The sequence below is a fragment of the Lissotriton helveticus genome, chromosome 12 (genome assembly GCF_964261635.1).
Source record: "Lissotriton helveticus chromosome 12, aLisHel1.1, whole genome shotgun sequence".
Lineage (NCBI taxonomy): Eukaryota > Metazoa > Chordata > Amphibia > Caudata > Salamandridae > Lissotriton > Lissotriton helveticus.
The window spans coordinates 23,393,226-23,411,408 of record NC_136073.1 but is presented as its reverse complement, the minus strand read 5'-3'; the positions used below and the strand labels follow the sequence as shown (position 1 = coordinate 23,411,408).

Genomic DNA, 18,183 nt, shown 5'->3' with positions numbered 1-18,183 from the left:
GTGAAGGATTGCCGTTGCTGTTGGACCAGTCTGGTGTAGTCCGGGAAAATTAGGATTTTGTGGTTTTCAAACATGAGAGGGTCCCTGGCGCGGGCCTGTCGCAAGATCGTGTCTCTGTCGTGATAGTTAAGCAATTTGGCTATCACAGCGCGGGGACGAGCCCCGGTAGGCGGCTTCGGGATAAGAGCACGATGCGCCCGCTCTATGATGAAGCAGTGCGAAAGGGAGTCCGGTGGAAGCCAACTCTCTAGCCACTGAGTCAAGAATGCCTCCATATTTCCCTTCTCACAGTCCTCCGGAAAGCCCACAAAGTGTAAGTTATTCCTCCTGGCCCGCCCTTCCGCGTCTTCCACCCGCAGCGCCAGACCCTTTTGGATCCCCTCCATGGCAGCTACCTTCTTCTAGAGGATCACTACGTCGTCTTCCACCTCCGTGATCCTGGTCTCAGCTTCCGTGATACGGGCAACCGCGTTGCGTAGATCCTGTCGAAGCAGGGTAACATCGCCTCCGACCGCCCCTATCTTTGCGTCCACCATGTCCCTCGATTGCGTGATCGCCGCCATCAATGCTGCATTATCTGGTCCTGAGCCCTGGTGACCACCAGGGGCCCCGGCGCCCCCACTCGGCCCCGCGAATTTATCCATCGGGCCCTGCTTCGAAGAGCCCCCGCTGTTGCCTCCTCTAGTCATGGCGCTCACGGAGCCCTGGACAGTCCGCCAGGGAGACCGGGACGGCCCCAACTGTCCACGCAGAGCTCAAGGATTAGCACTCGCAGCCAGTCCGGTGCGGTCCGCGGCACCACTTAGATCTCGCCAATGTCACGGTGCCCAAAGAGGTGCACCGCGCCGCCACAGACCCAAGAGTCAATCCAGCGCAGCAGGGCCACGTGTTAGAGACAGTGTGCAGGATGTGTCAAAGCCCCTTGTCCCACAGGCCACCGACTGCAACTCAGTCCTCTCACCGCACCACCCGGAGGAGAGGCCAAGGCGCTCGCCAAATATCCTCCAGACGCTCGTAAGGGCTGCCTCTCCCAGCTAGTGTCACCCACCGCGGTCCGGTACAACCGCCGAAAAATGGGCCTCTTCCAGCACTCAAGCCCCAGAGGGCCGGCTCAGGGCCACTGAACGATGCAGAGAGGAGGGTGGGGGTAAGACGAGGGACGGAAGGGCAGCCGTCCCCTGGAGCTCCAAGGCCCCCAACCCCCGCGCCCGAGTCAGCCGCCGAACGGGCCGGGAATGGCCTCAGGAGCGACCCCCTCCCCCACCAGGCCGCACACCACGCCGCCACCCCTTACCAGGTCGAGCGCTGTCCGGGCTTTGGTCGCTCCGCCTGCAGGCCGCCGATTCCGCTCCCTCCCTGGTCGCTAGGCTCCCTGTGGAGTCGGCTGCTCCCCGGCCACGGCTCCGCCGGCCTCACGATGGGGGCGGCACTCCTCGGTCTCGCCTCCCCGGCGTCACATCACTTCCGGGTGGGCCGCCCTCAAATCCAGGGCCCGGCTCCGGTGCTCAGCGCAGGCCTCACCGCTGTCGCAGCCTCACACCGCCGAAGGAGGCAGAGGGCAGTATGCCAGAGCTCCTGAACCGCCGTCGGGTCGTCCCCTTCAGCCCCCGTGGACAGCCACACACTGTAGGGCAGATTCGGGTCGGGGCAACGCAGGATCAATTAAGGATATCCAGCGGCGGGACGGAGCTCGTTCAAGCCACGTCCGCCATGCTCGCCGTCTTGGCCACGCCCCCCACTTGATGTGATTTTAAGGAAGGATGAAAGGTGTGGAGGGTCCACCTTCACCTGCATAAGTTGAGTGTAGTTAGGGGGGCTTGAGGTCACTTGACCCTGGATGTGATTCTAACGAATCATGAAAGGCGTGGAGGGTCCACCTTCAGGAGTTGAGTGTAGTTAGAGGGACTTGAGGCACTTGACCCTGGGTGTGATTCTAAGGAAGGATGAAAGTCATGGATTGTCCACTTTCACGAATTGAGTCTAGTTAGGGGGGCTTGAGGTCACTTGAGGGGTCTAAAACAGAACCCCAGCCTGTCTGTATGTCCAGGCACTTATCTGTGTTAAAATATTTTCGTCCAAGTTTATACTTTAAACAAGATTCCAACCAGAATGCAAAAATAAATTCTAAGGTAAATTATTGCAACACATAGCACTTGACCCTGCAGTCGACTAATTCCCCCCAAATGTACAACGCCCACAGTAGAGGAGACTTGTTCGGCACTGAAAGGAGGACAGCCCAACCCGGGTCATACTACTCCGGCCACCAGACAGACTTCACAAAGAGGTGATTGGGTTTACTTCTGCCTTGGAAGAGCGGCGGCCATCTTGTGAGCCTGTTTTTGTATCTGATGACTTTGTATCCGGTGCTCCTTGCTCTGCACTGATAATCAGCCTCCTGCAGGGGGCAGTGCAGGGGGCAGAGATGTGTGTACAAATGTGACGTCATCATCACAACCAGCTGCACAAAAGTAAGCAAAAACATGCAAAAGAGGTCTCCATAAGCTACTGAAAATGTTATTCTTTTTCTGTTTGGTCTGTTGGGCACTTTAAAGGATTCCGGGATGTTTTTATTTTTAAGTCTTTATGGCGTCAGACACACACATTGACCTTCTGACATCAATAACCTTTCTCCAGGGCCGGACACGGCGATTGATTTTCTCATTTTCCTAGTCCAGCATAAATGTTATCTTTCTAATAAGGCTCATATTACAAGTTGGTCAATAAAGGCAAAAAAAAAAATATATATATATATATATATATATATATATATATATATATATATATATACCGCACACATCAGAATTACAAGCATTGCCATAAAAATCACTCAACTAACAAATCTGTAAACAAAAATTCGTACAACGAAATCCTACGACTGAGAAATTTGTGACGTGGAACTGCCCGAACTGTACCGAAAATTTACACTACCTTGTTCAAGTTATGTCAGAAAATTGAATAGATCCATTTTGTTTGTCTCCAAAACAGAAATAGCCACATCTGTGCCAAACATTTCCTAGCAACGAAAGATACAACATGGCAGCCTGAAGGGTAAAGCGAGGAGGAATTTGTCAGCCATTTCTAAAATACACATTAAAGCTACTTGTAGGTGGACAGTCGATATAAAATGTCTTCGATGAAGACCAGAAAAGAAGTCGATCTATAGGGCTGTAGAATCCTCGGTGGCTACTGGACGCGTGTTTACGGCAAGGATCCGTTTGTTGACTTAAAAAAAGATCACATGGTGACCTAAAATTTTGCTTTGTAAAGATGAGTCAGTTTGTGGAGTAATAACTGGTTCGTACAAATATATAAGTAGGTAAATGATCAATACAGGGTTAATTTTACAAGCATGGAGAGACAGGAAACATTCAAAGAGATTTGGAGTAAATTTTGGATGGCAAGGTTAGCTGTACAGTTTGAAAGAAGAAAGCGAGAGGGTGTCTGTAGCTTCCTGCCTCTAATTTCCTAACTTCTCAAATCAGAGAGAGAATAAGTCTGTAAAACTATAAAAATTCAAAATTGAAGAATTGATGCACTGTCTAATTGGTCATGATTGATTATGTATCTATATTGCGAATCGCTTACTTAACTACGAATGTAACCTGCTTATGTAACCGCTGTCATGATAACCGGTGTTCCACTTAAAAAAATGTTTTTAAAAAAATAAAAAAAATGCAAAATTGATTGGATATTCTTAAAACAAAATAGATGGAAGGATTCTAGTATTGTGGCTGTGTTACAAAGCCAGGCTATTATTTTGGGACATAGAAACACCCGCGTATCTCTATTTTCTCCGATATCTATCAAGAGCATTCAAAATCAGAAAAACGCAATCAGCAAAGAATTGCTTTTTCCTAACAGAAGCAATAAACTACCCTTCCAATTACTGTGATTTTGGTGCACCAGGCTTCTGAAGTTTAATAAAAATGATTGCTTTTCTGAGGCCTCAATAAGGCGGTGTGCTGTGAAATAGGGGGCCCCGCTTGAGTGGTTTCTTAATTAACCCTAATTCGCTCATTGTTTGAGGTTTAATCACAGCCCTTATTCCAGTGTTCTGGTAATTAAACAGCTTCACCTGAGGAGTCCTGTGGAGTGCGACCGACCACGGCGGTGGTTGTCGCTACAGAGCCACCGGCCCCATCCGCGCCCGCGTGCCCCGGGTTCCGCCCGCCATCGCATTAAGTTCTTCTGTTAATTCTGAAATGTGCAGAAACAATGACAAATGGGGCATAACAGTTGAAAGTTGCTAAAAAGGACCACTTTTGGAGTAAGTACTTCTCCCCATAACTCTCATGGGTCTCCCCTACACCTCTTTCCATTCCTCCACTCCTGTTCTCTCTCTGATCAGGAGTTTTCACCCTTGAGGCAGGACCATGGCAGAAGACTGAATTATAAATGTTTTCTGAGCAGAACCATCATCTTTTCGCATTGACCCCAACACGCAGAAGTGTCTGTTGAGAGCCTGCCCCTATCTTGACTCAGTCTTACTTGACATGTAAAGGTTTGTCCACCTACACTTTAGGCAAAGCTCTGTCTGAGATGTCAGCCTCAGGACTCCCCTTGTGTGAGATTTGTGGAGTTTGGGACCAAAGTCCCTGGGGCATGGCTCTGTTAAAGTCAAACACAACTTTAAGATGGTCCAAAAATGGGACTGTTTCCAAGAAATGGGGTCCACACACACAGTAAGAGACTGCCTTCCAGAGAGCGAGGTTCTCACTAGATGGGTGAGCTGTGCACCAGCCTCACATCTAATGCGATCAACGTGTGAGACTCACATCCAATGAGTGAGATTGTGCACAAAAATTCACACTCGGTGGCCGACATTGAAATTCACAACAGTGACAGCAACTCGGATCCAAGCCCTGAGCCGTCTCTCCAATGAAAGAGACTATGCACCAGTGTGTGAGACATGCACCCAGTGCGAGTGACACCGTGCACCAAGGAGTGGGAGTCACTGCAAATGAGTGAGGCTTTGCTGCTGGAAGCAAGAGATACAAATGCTGAGCCATTAAGGCAGAGAGCGCTCCAAGTGTGAGATTCGATCCCAGTTCAAGAGACTGGACTCCAAGGCACAAGGTTCACACTCAACGAAAGACGCTGTGCGTTTCACCAAGGTGTGCGGCTCACGGGGTAGCGGAAGTGGCCTAGTGGCTAGAGAGGTCGACCTCTTAGCTGGGTAACTGGGTTCGAGTCTCGGCAGGGAGGCTCAACATCCTGTGATTCTGGGCAAATCACTTCATCTCCCCGTGCCTAACAAAATGAATGTGTGCATCTGTAATGCAACTGGCGCTATGTAAAGCGCTCTGATACCTCTGGGTTGAGTTTGCGCTATATAATGCAACCCCCCCCCCCCCTGACCCCCGAAAAAAAGCTAAATCCAGCTGACTGTTCTTCAGTAAATGAGTGTTACAAATCACCCACTTCAAGAAGTGAGACTCACACCTAGTGAGTGAGACCGTGCTTAAGGGAATGAGTCTTACCCCAGTGCACTGAAGCAGTGTACCTCCCAGTGCTTATTTTGAGGCGGTGGTTGTGGTGGGGCTTACTGGCACTCATGTTTTTGGGCACGGCACTTATGTGTCCTTATCAGACTTTTCACCAAGTGAGAGGAAAGGGGAAAGAAAGCTCCAGAGAAAGACGAGAACAGAGAAAAGGGAGAACGCAGGGGTGATAAAGAAGCCTCATGAGTGACATAAAAGGGCAGAGCGCGTTTGGTTGTGGATGAGGGAGGCATGAGGTGGAATCAGGACTACTTATCCTTGGTAGTTTGGCCCCCTGATATTCGTAGTGCAGACTCTGGGTTCTGAGTCAAACTTTGGGCAGCGGCAATTGTTGTAATACAAATTAAGCAGAGGCCTCTGCCTCATCCCCGCCGCTCCTCTCTCCTCCCCTCCCCTCCTTCTCCCCTCCCCTCCCCCCTCCTTCTGCCCTCCCTTCCCCCCTCCCCTCCCCCCTCCTTCTGCCCTCCCTTCCCCCCTCCCCTCCTCTCCCCTCCTCTCCCCTTCCCCCCTCCCCCCACCTCCCCCCTCCCCACTCCTCCCCCCTCCCCTCCTCTTCTCTCTCCTCCTCTCCCCCCCCTCCTCTCCTCTCCCCTCCCCTCCTCTCCCCTCCCCTCCCCTCCCCTCCTCACTCCTCTTCTCTCCCCTCCCCTCCCTTCTCCTCCCTTCTCCTCCCTTCCTCTCCCCTCCCCTCCCCTCCCCTCCCTTCCATTCCTCTCCCTTCCTCTCCCCTCCCCTCCCCTCCCCTCCCCTCCCTTCCCCTCCTCTCCTGTTTCTTCTCCTCCAGCTCATGTTGTTTATCTCCATGCGCTCTTGAGGTTCAGCTCAGAGCTGAATGGCTTCTGGCAGACTTCCGCTTCCGGTGGCAAGACTCGAAAGCACCGGAAAGAGACGCAGCCACACAAAAACACTTAATAAACATAAAAGGTGCCAACAGTTGGAGTTGCAAAGGCACTCTGCAGACTTCTAGAGACCGTTCCTTTGAATGTACAGAGAATATTCCCCCCGAGATCTTCCTTGTCGTTAATAATTTGTTGTGGTCTCTTTTGCCCCCAACTTTCCCTCTCTGCTCCTATTAAACTGTCTTCCCTTCAAGCTCCTTCCCTTTCTAGATAGATTTTTGGGGATGGCAGAAAATCTTCGCCAGTGTTGCGAAGCCCGCCAGTAATACTCATAACTCTTAATAATGTGAGCCGTGCAGCCGCTGCAGCCGGCCCGCGCTCCCATCCGTCACGCCGAATGTGCTGAGCCGGCACGCCGGAGACCGTAGCGTGCCAAAGCCCGCGCGTCCCATGAAAGAGCCATTTTCTTCTTCATTGTCAAAACTGTCGCCGGTGAAGTATTTCGTGTTCGCGCCTTGAATACCCCGAAGGAGGTCGTACGGTGACTGCGGCAGCAGCGTCCCTGTCCCGACACTCGTTAAAAGTCCTTAATGGTGGCGCTCTTAATTAAAATGAGATTTGTAGGCCTGACCCCCCGACTCCCTTCATATCCAGCTTGTGCTTTGTCAAACAATTTCTAACCTAACAGGAGACATATGGAAACCTTTTTTTGCCAACAGCTCTAAGGATTTAAGATATTAGCCTCCAACCTGGTCTATAAGTCTCTCTTTTGTTTATTTATTTAGTTGTTTAATTATTTATCAATAACAAAAGAGAGCGACAGCCTAAAATAGTCGGAAAGACGAAGATCTGATGCCCGTCTCTTCTGTGCCCTGATGACCACCTAACATTCTCATCCTGGCCGTCCCCATTTAATATTCAAGTAACCCCTCTTACCATTGGCTATCCCAGGCCTCATGGCAATGTGTTCTGTAGTATCGTTTGTGCTTATTGGACGGACCGCGTCCACTTAGCGACTGGGCGGCTTTCCATTCACTGAGGCATGGATGTCTGCACCCACGTGCTCCGAGAGCACAAGCCAGACTTGTTGGAGGCGATACAACGTATTCACCCCAGGACTTCCGGCTACACATCACTGTTTCCCAGTCTGATAGTCCATTGGTTCAACTAAATTGCTCTGTTAAGTTCAAAGAAAGCCTGGATTGGAAGTGACGTGCCCTTATAATGTAGAGTTTTACATTAACCCTATGTTATCGCAGTACTGATCCTTGGGGGTGATTGGAAAGATGGATTCAGTTAACTGGGTGTGTTGGGTTTTGATGACGTCCGGGAAGAGTCTACCAGTGTCACAAAATGACTTTAAAGTGAGTTGTTGAAAAGTTTGGGCCTTCCCACTGTTTTAAGCATCTTGTACGTTTCTCCCCAGCGTTTGGCTTAGACAACACTTGGATCGGACTCAACGACCGGATCGTGGACAAGGATTTCCAGTGGACGGACAACACCCTTGTGGTGAGTGCAGACCCCTGGGGGAGAGGTGTAGTTTCATGAATGGCAAAAATTCCCTCTAGGACCATAATGTTGGGGGGTGGAGTTTCAGCCTCTGAACCCATCCCAACAGTGGGTCTGTCGAGGCACTTTCAGGTCAACATTGTGCATTTGGAACCCATGTCAAGGTTTTTTGTATTGCTTGTGCTCCAGTAATGACAAGCATTGGCAAAGCCAATAGCTCTGGCGTTTGGGACCTATTGGCTTTGCTAAATCGTTTGGGCGATATAGTATAGCTTTGGCAAAAAAGGAAAAAGAAAAATTGCACCATGATGCAATGTGTGCTTCATGACGCTGTTGGTGTCCATGTCATTCAGTAAGAGTGTGAATGTTTGATGGCGTATGAGCCTGTATTACCATACATGGGCATGCCTACTTAATTACATGGGTGCAATTTTATTTATATACCTATTCAAGATGGCTGGTGTCACTTGCCACAGTAAATATAAAAAATCAATTTTCAGTCACTCTAAATTGCATTTGTGCAAGCAGAGAAGCTCAGTAGCAAATGGGCTCTGCCAGGCCTGCCAAGACATTTAACATTTTCGAAAATAAATACTAAAAGAACAGTGAGGGGTTGGCGAACAATGGGGAGTGGATGGGGTGAAATAAAAATAAAGGTGGTGGGGAAAAAGTATTGAAGGAGTGGAAATCAATGAAGTCCACTTCAAGTTTTTAGAATAGCACACAATAGTTCTTTTGCGACCAGACAACTAAAGCTGTTTGGTAGGCAAGACCTAAAAAGCCAGGCGTGGTACTCTTGAACACGTTGACGAGGGCAGTTCCCAATTCTGCATGGCCAGATTGTGTAACCTTGGGCAGTGTAGTGCACTTAACCAAAGTTCTTTTCTTATATGTGTACAGGGAGGGATGGAGTTTGGCTACTTCCGGGGCCACTGGAATTATGCGATTCTGCAGCTGCTGCCTTTTTCACATCATTTTGAATTTTCTGCATTTGCCACATAATCCATTATCTGCTGCATAACCAGCAGGTTTAAAAAAAAATTGTTTCTAACTCAAACAGAACAAAAGTTACTGAAAGCATGGCGACAAGTGTTCCAGCACAGTGTAAAGTCCTTCTCAAAGGTTGACTGGTCATCTTTCAAATGTCTATTGCTCTATTTGGGTGTCAAACTGGCATTAATAAGGTGAAATATTTGCCCTGGCAGTATTGCCAGCTATAAAAATGATAAAATAATCAAGTAATACTATCACAAAATGTGTCACTTCATGCAGCATATTTTGGCTATTGTTGCCACAAAATTAACTCAGCCTTGCCACATAATTTTGCCCTCTCCGGCTGCATAATTCCAGTGGCCCTCACTACTGCGGATACCGTGGTGGGCCAAGGAACATTAATCAGGTACCTCTGTTTTCCACGTGGTCTGGGACCCTCAATTTCCACACACACGAGGAAGGGTTCTGTGGTGTTCATAGGTAGATGTGAGACCCTCGTGAGGTCTGTGCAGTGTCTGATTCCACCTGTCTTTGTGTTCTAAGCAATACGAGAACTGGAGAGTCAACCAGCCCGACAACTTCTTTGCCGGTGGAGAAAACTGTGTCGTGATGGTCTCTCGCGACAATGGGATGTGGAACGACGTCCCCTGCAACTACAACCTGCCCTACATCTGCAAAAAATCAACAGGTGAGTCCCCTGCTCATGCGAAATGTCTAATGTTGTGTGTACGTCAGTATCTCCACTCAAATACATGCTGTAGGAACTGGGGTCACCAGTTCCCCGGGGGGTGGCTTGGCCCGAGCATGTAGGCACCCGAAAGCTTAGGTGTAAAGTGACCATACAGCACACACATCCACTGAGGCAGGGAGCACACACAATGACTGAGACCACACCAGTAAGTTTGATTCAAATCAATAAGTTTTATCTAGATCACGGTTCAGGGAAATCAGGAATCAAGGCATCAGCATCTCCTTAGTACATTTCATCAAAGCATGTATCAATAACCAACTTAGGGGAATATATTTTCTCTATTGAAGCAGAGGGAATTTTAGGTGGGAGACAGCTAAAATAAATCAATTTTATGCTTCGGAAGGCAGGAGTCTCCTGTCTGAATCGGGTCTCTTCGCATGTATGCACTTGTGTCATCTCTGTGTGCATTATTCATGTCATGTGTGTGCGCACACACCATTGTTGTGTGTGCATGTTCCAGTGTGTGCATGCATGTGCATGCTTGTGTGCACTTCTATGTGTGGAAGTGTGTCTGTGTGCTTCTTTGTGTGTCTGCATTTGCATGTTTGTGCCTGGATTGAAGTGTATGCCTGTGAGCATTCGTCTGTTTGTGGGTGTTCACTTATGTTCACTTGTGTGCACATGTGTGTGTGTGCATCTGGGTAGCATATATTCACCTACGTCTGTGACTCTGTGTCTGCACACATACATGTGTGTGTGTGTATGCTTGCACGTGCATGCAAGTATCTACGTCTGTGTCTGTTCATGTGTTCCTCTTTTTTCTCTCTGCTTTATCCATTCCTGGGGGTGGAACACAGAGCCCTTCTGCCACTTCAGGGCAGGTGGTCCCCCAATACTCCAAGGGGTCTTCATTCAGCCCCAGTGAAATGAATATCTATTAGATATTTAAACTCGGGGCGACTCATCACATGCTGCAGGGGCCCCCCCTAATTTAACATAACACCACTGCCTCTCTCTACTCCACCATCCCACCAATGACCGCCCTCTAGCCACTCCTTCCATTCTCTGTTTCCTCCTCTCGCTCTGACTCAATTCTCCACCTCACCGGGTCCCGGTGCCACTGCACCTGCTGCACCAATGGAAGCTACCCTGCTCCCTTCCCTCCATTCTCTCCATACCCAGTCCCCGCTTTCCCCTCGCAGCAGCTTCTCCCCTCCTCTCACGTCTACTCTTTTCACCCTTCGCATTTCTCACTCACCCCTCCCTCCCCAGCCACTCTCTTCCCCTCAAACTTTAATTTCTCTCACCAGGCTCCAATTAAAAATTATGAAGTGCTTGTCCCCACGCCTGAGAGTTAGATTAGCTCCCCGCTGTTTTATTAATGCCATCTTAGTGCACTCTGAACCCCCAGCGGGTATGGCAAGCTCCAGCGAGAGCCCCCGTACGTGCCCATCAGTAACACACCGTGTCAGGTGGCCAGCTTCTTGTGGCGAGCACTGGTGCCCTGTGCCCCGTGCTGGACCCATGCGGCGCACCGCAGGCCTGCATGACAGGTGACACTACCATAAACCCAGGTTTGTGGCATTGAGAGATTTCTTTAAATCATTTATTTCCTGGAGTTTTACAGAATGATACAAAGATTGCATTACTCCCACTATTGCAACAACGCATATAACAACAATACATGAAACAAAATGTATTCTGGTGGGAAAAGAAATCTGTGCACAGATCTATCGCACATTGTGGCGAACTATTTCACGGAGGAGAATTTAAATCCCAAAATGTTGTAAATTAAAATTATCGCCAACTCCACAAAACATTTCTAGTGTAAAATATTTTCACATTTCTAAAACTGCCCCACCTCTCCTCACAGAAACACTAGGTGCTCTTATAACCTTATTCAATATACATATTTTATTAATCATGGAAATGAGAACATTCTGTGCTGAAATCTTGATTTCAGGTCATCCTACTAATATTGAAAATGAATGCAAAACCCAAGCTCTCTGCCCACCCTGAGTTTTCTGAGCTCTTTCGCTTTGGGGTTCTCTATTTGACAATGTGAGGTGCAAATTGCACCCCCATAGCTGTGCTTTTCTTTGCATTCTGCTGTCTGCAAGATTGTTTTTTTCCTTGACAATGCTGGACGACTTTGAGGCACTTATTCTAAGCACACCTGTAATTATGATGCAATAATTTTGCACCAGATATTTATGATCCCGAGACTGTTGGTAGATTTGCAATGCAGAATTACTTCGTTTTATGAGATATCTCCTACTGAACGTGAACTTACTGGTGAAATATTCAGTTACTGGACTGATGATTGCCTCAGAAAATTCCCCATGAATACACAATATTCAGGCAAACTACACAACATTTGATGAGGATCATGTGTCCTTGGAGACATCCAAGTCCATGCGACCCGGTGATATTGTATGTGTAAGGACAGTATGCGTTAACATAGCGCAAATCTAGCTGTGAAGAAACAGAGCGCTGCACATTAATACAAAATAATGTACTTCAAGTGGGGATTAAATAAATACATTTTACTCATATTTTAGGCACAGGGAGATGCATTTGTCCAAAATCACATGATGTTGAGTTTAGTACCGATGCCGGGATTTAAACTGGGCTCCTCAGGTTCCAGAGTTGGCTGCTCAAGCCGGTAGGCCACACCTCCGCTCACAGAATCCTCATATTGGGCAAAAACACCCATTTCCATCCAAACCGGAAACCCCGAATTACTTAGAAAGAAGGCTATCACATTTTGAAGCTAGTGTAGGACAACTTGCCATCCCTGAGAAGCAGAGGTGAGTTCAGGAGAATCAATATTGAAGGAAAGATAGACTATTAAGTCCATCCATCTCCACACCCAGAGCCGAAACATGGCGATTGAGGAGACAAACCCCCCTCCACCCCCGAGATCTTATACTCTAGAGAATCCTACTCTTATCCATGGGTAATCTACCATCCAAACTCTAACTCAGAGTGCCAGAGACCGGTAGACCAAGACGAGGAAAAGTTGTACTGGAATCCAAGGGTGCAAAGTGATGTTAGTTACTGGTCCCTGGATTAGCCGAAGGTGTTACACGTGTTACGGGTCCACGTGTCAACAGTGAGCGCTCCCGCCGTCAACACCTGAGGCACAGTCTAGGAACCAGCTAACTCCTCACCTGGAAGAAGCTTATCGGTGCTCAGGGGACATTCAGGGGGGTAACTGATTGGACGCAAAGTGTGAAGTGCACCTCAAAGCCCACCTTTTCTGTGCAAGGTTAAGATAACCAATTAAGATTAACAATAAAAGGGGAAGAATGTATACCAGGGAGAGGCAAAAAAACAACTTTTCTTAAACGCTCAAGATCTCAAAGGGCATGACGAGTTGGGAACAGCCTGGGTTAAGCCCTGGCATCATAATGCTCTCTAGATACTTGAGTACACAAGGACTTAGGCCGACTCTAGGGGGATAACTTTCTTCGCACCTGCACACTCCCTCGGCACACAGTATTCTCCTCTCCTGATTCCTCCATTTTGACCAGAACCCTCCTCCTTGCAGAGTCATGGCCTATGTGAAATATACTCTGAAATCCTCCTGTTTCTTTTCCAGTCCACCACAGCGGGTCACTTGTCTCTCAACATGTCTTGTATCCATCGCGATGCAAGTTGAGGTTCACGTGTTTCCACCCAGTGTCGTAATGGCTGCCATTTCTCCCCTTTTTTCTGCAGTCCTGTGTGGGCCCCCGCCAGAGGTGCCGAACGCCATCCCCATGGGCAAGAGGAAGCCACAGTACAGCATCCACTCGGCTGTCCGATACCAGTGCGAGCCCGGTTACAACCAGAGACACATCCCGACCATCAAGTGTCACCGAGACGGCAGATGGGACCGGCCGAAAATAGTCTGTGTAAAGCGTGAGTAGCAGGTAGAGGGAATTGAGTTCAGTGGATACGAGCTGTCTCTCCCCGGATAACACTCCACCAGGTATTGGTGTACACCAGTCCTCATGTGCATGTAGATTTTGAGGTATCATTTTGTGTGCATTACCAAAAGTTAGGGACTTTGACAGGTCATGACTATGCCTTCTGTGATCAAGGTTAGGGGTGCGGCCATCTTGGAAGTGGCGACACCCTGGTGAGTTAGAATGAGAACCTAGGGAAACCTCACTACAGTTTCATGCTACCTAGTTAGGGGTAGCTTGTAATCAAACTGTTTTGCAAAACATATTTTGCAAATATACATTTTCAAAACATCTTTTACTATAACATTGTTTTCTCATACCATCTTGGACCAAAATAATAATTAAACTCAATGGCACAAAAGTAAATGCAGCTTAAAAATGGTTATTTATAATATGGCAACAGTTTCAAAAGTTAGATTTTACGGAGGGGCGTGTAAAGGTTTTGGATCGGCAAATGGATATTGAATATAAATAGATCAATTTAAAGGGGTAAGAAAAAAATATATATATATATAGATATATATCTATCTATATATATATATATTTATTTATTTATTTATTTACGACTCGCGCTGCCTAGATACTGAAGCGCCACTCGCCGCAAACTGGACACAGACCCAAAGTTAGTGCTTCAGAGTTGTTTTATTTCCCGTATGCCAATATATATATATGAATAAGTGTATGTTTTCATATATGTTAAGAGAAGGCCTAGATTTTCGGAAAGATGTTTTGGCCAAAATAATATTCTACACAAATGAACAATGTTATTGTAAAAGATGTTTTTGAAAAGTCATTTTTGGAAAAGATGTTTTGGAAAACGATGTTATGTTTTTGAACGTCCATAGTTTATTTTATAATAAAAAGTATCTAAACGGCTTGGTAGAGTTACGGCTAATCTGTACGAAGAATGGCAATTTTGATTATTGGAAGAAGACATTTCATAAGGTCATGATTGCCAGGTGCGGGCACTCGTCTTAGATTGGTAAGCTCTATAAAAGTCACTTTGTGCTGTTAACACACTGGTTTTCCTATTGATATGAATGTATGGATTGCCCCCTCTGCACTTTAGAAATGGAAACTATGGTGAAAAAAATAATAATTGTTTGCAGCAGCTGGCTTGTGATTGGCTGCCTGGGAGAAAACACGCAGTGTTATCAGTTCCCATTTCTAGGCAACGTGGACATTGGTTCACAGCTGTGGGTCAGAATGTCTTTGTTAGCCAGAAGGTAATTGGGTAACATGTTCTACATCACAAGGTCATCAGGTCACAGTTTTAGGTTCAAGGTCATTGGTCCAAAGTGTGAAGGTTACCAGGACAGCCTTTTGTGTCCATCCTTTTGATCACACTCCCATTGTTTCACTTGTTGTAGGTAACACGGTCATCAATTACTGTTTGTAGTTTGCAAGGTGATTAGATAACATGTTGTGGGTCATTGGCCATAGTTTGTAGGTCACAAGGAGGTTGGTGTTAAGCTTTTAGCTCACCGGGTCGCCGCTCCACACCGTGTTTGTCACAGGGCCATCAGTTCATCGGTGTCATGTCACATGGTGTATACATACCAGCTTTTAGATCTAATGGACATAAGTTCTGTGAGTCACAAGTTTTTTGGTGTCAGATTTGTATGTGAAAGGTCATCACCACATCAGTTTTCAGGTCACATAGTCACTGTTCTCCACCTGTCTCTCATGTGATCCATGGCTTGTATATAAATGATGCTCACTGCTCCTTAGTTTTAGGTCACAGTTTTTCGGTGACAAGATCAGTTGTCGAAAGTGTTTGGTCACAGAAGATGTGTTTCTAATTCACATTATTTTCCAGTTTGTAGGCCATTAACTCAATTTGTACCAGGGAAACCTGCCACCCTTTTCTGTGTTTGTTCCAGGGCCTGCAATTCCTAGTTTGTAGGTCAGGGGTCATCATGTCCAGGTTTGTAGGGACACAGTGTCAACAGTTTGACTCTCAAAGCTCAAACCTGTCATTTCAGTGTTCTGTTGCCCATTCCATTTCTTGCATGTTTGTGTTACAGTCCCAACACGCGTCCCTCACAGTGTTTTGTACAGCTCTTAATTGTGTGTTTTGTTTCACCCTCATTCAGCCGAAAGAAGATCCCACCGGGCGCGACGGAACCACCACCACCGCCGTCACCACAATCACCAGAAGCACACGCGCCACCGCCGGCATGACCACAAGCACAGCAAGCACCAGACCCGCAAAGAGAGGAGGAAACACCGCCATCCGCACACGAAAGTCCCAGTGGTTGAAGCGCAAGCCTAATAACGCCTTGGTGGGAGGAGCACAAGGGCGTGGCTGCCCGTGGGCCTCTCAGAGAAGGAAGGCGAGGAGTGAGAGGTGAACGTCAGTGGGCGGAGCTGGATACGGTCCCTTTTCTTGTGGATGCCTTCCATTCTGTGTCTGGCTTTGTCATGAGATTTAAGAAGACTCCACAGGCCTCCTGCACCGACGGAGGCTGCGTCAAATGTTCACGTCAGCAGCGGTAACATTCTGTGTGTTCTGACAATTGTTTTTCAGTCGCCATTTGGAAAAATCCCCGAAATAGTCCCCCCCCCTCTACGTCTCTGCTCCTACCTCCTCTCACAACTCACAGGCGCACTCTTGCCCTGTCTCTTTCTACGCCACTTTCCTGACCAAAGTGGCCATGTTGACCAAACCAACATTGAGGACATCTTCTTCCCTCCCACCATAAGGCCGAGCCTGAGTATTTCCCACCGTACGCCACTTCTAGTAATTTCCGGGTCGTGCAAGGCACTGTGGACAATTTCACGTGTGAAGTGGAGGTGACAGCAAAGGAGTCAGAACTAGGGAGCATCAGCACCACGACCACCTTTCGATTCCTGCCTGGCCCTGAGCTGTCACGCTGCTTTTCTGCCTGACCTCGGTCACGCGCCTCTCTGCGAGAACAGGTGCCGACAAAACTCTCTGTAGGATGCATGTTACATTGTTACTTTCTGTAAACATGTTGGTGCTTTTGGACTGCAAGGTATTTTTTTTTTATCTTATAATTTGATAATTTCCTGAGATCCATAATACATTATGTTGGACATGACAATGGCAATGGAACATCGCATCGGTATGTGCGCCGAGGCGTGCAACAGCTGCTGCGTCCCTCTGGAATCAACGGCAGGTCAGGGATGATATTGACGGACTCTTACAACACCGCTACTGCCGCAGGGTTTGTTAGTATCTAGGCCGTATGGTCCTTCCATAAGATCCAATAACCGAGTGTTGTCCTCCTTTGTTTGCAATTGTTGACGGCCTTACTGCCTTTGGATTCATCATTAAAGCAGTGACCCCCAAAACCACAATCCCTTCCCACCAAGCCATTCAGTGCCACTCCGATGCGGTGGAAGCTCTGATGTTTGCTTCATTCGCTGTGGCCCCGAAAGGCTTGGTTGGCCAAGAGTGGTTGAGCCGCACGTTGAAACCCAGAGCCAAAATCATTCCATTGTAGGTGACGAAGAGGCTTCCTTTCCCCAAGAAGAAACACTCCTGTAGGGTCTTGACCACCAATTGGGACAAGAGCTTGAGGAATCCAATGTGGGTTGCTGTTTTATCAAGTCTACATTTCTGGCAGTCAGCTCTCCTTTATTATTCTCCTTGATTACTTGTGACCATCCACAGGCTTCCCGTTGGCACGTGCCATCCACCCCGTGGCGGGTAGATGCAGATCCGGCAGCCCAGACCATTTCTCAGTAGCCAAGAGGTGGGCGAGCAGCAGGGTTAAGTGCAGGTGGGTAGATTGGGCCCTCTGAAAAAACTAGGAAGTCCTAATATTTACAACCTGTGATATATTCTACAGTGACTCCTTCTGGCCAGTAAGCAGACTGCATATTCAGCGCGTACTCTAGCCACCATGAATGTTGGTCCATCCTGTAGAGTTGGGTAAAAATCCAATATCCTGTGTGTTGGGAAATGTTTATGGAGCAGGGTGAGGATGCCACACTTTTAAGGAGGTTACAAGATGAATCCATGTCACTAAGGCTACAGGGCTCCAATGTTCAGTTTAACAACACAATGCATTGTGGGAACTGTAGTGCTGGTTGTTGCAGTTAAACTCACACACCTTAAAACAAAGGCATAAAAAAGAAAAACAGCGGTTCGGAGCATTGTTCATTGGGGTCATGGAGTCACCTCACACACTGCCTGACCTGGCCCTGCAGTCTAGCTTGAGGGGAGAGTAAAAGGAAGGGACATGTGCCCCTGTGGTGCCTTCTGGTTCCACCTCCTAGGGAAGCGAAGACAAGATGGCGCAATTCAGAATAGTATCCAGCGACTACGGGTATCTACTGGAAGTGTTGACGTCACTGAGAACCTTCCAGTCTGAATAAACCAAAACACCGGGTGCTAATGTAAAACCTGACTGTGACTCATGTCACCAGGATTGCTGGTGGTTCCTTTCAGAATTTATAGTCATGTGGGGGAAACAACTTTGCAGAAACACTGTATGTGGCACACTCTGTTATATTGTGTTTAGACAGAAGTAGTATTGCTGAGAGACATCTTCTGAGCTGCTCTATCCAGATGCCAGGAGGTACCTTCTGGCACAAAATGAACAGCTCTCCCATTCCAAGGTGTTTTTCCAACCAGGACAAAACTCAACACTGCAAAACGGGTCTGCGGAGGTCGCGGCACCGAAGCAAGGGACCCTAGAGAGTTTGTGTGGAGCGTAGACATGTTG

At 47.7% G+C, this 18,183-nt stretch overlaps 1 protein-coding gene across 1 annotated transcript in view; it reads left to right on the top strand.

Annotated features, from left to right (window-relative positions):
* NCAN (neurocan) overlaps window positions 1-17,541 on the top strand; it is a 220,557-nt gene extending 203,016 nt beyond the window's left edge. The window contains exons 13-16 of the mRNA XM_078670555.1: window positions 7,767-7,849; window positions 9,386-9,530; window positions 13,257-13,439; window positions 15,583-17,541. Of these exons, the coding sequence (XP_078526681.1) occupies window positions 7,767-7,849; window positions 9,386-9,530; window positions 13,257-13,439; window positions 15,583-15,761 (590 nt within the window). The 3' untranslated portion in view covers window positions 15,762-17,541. The remainder of the gene's footprint in view (window positions 1-7,766; window positions 7,850-9,385; window positions 9,531-13,256; window positions 13,440-15,582) is intronic.
* Window positions 17,542-18,183: the final 642 nt, after the last annotated feature.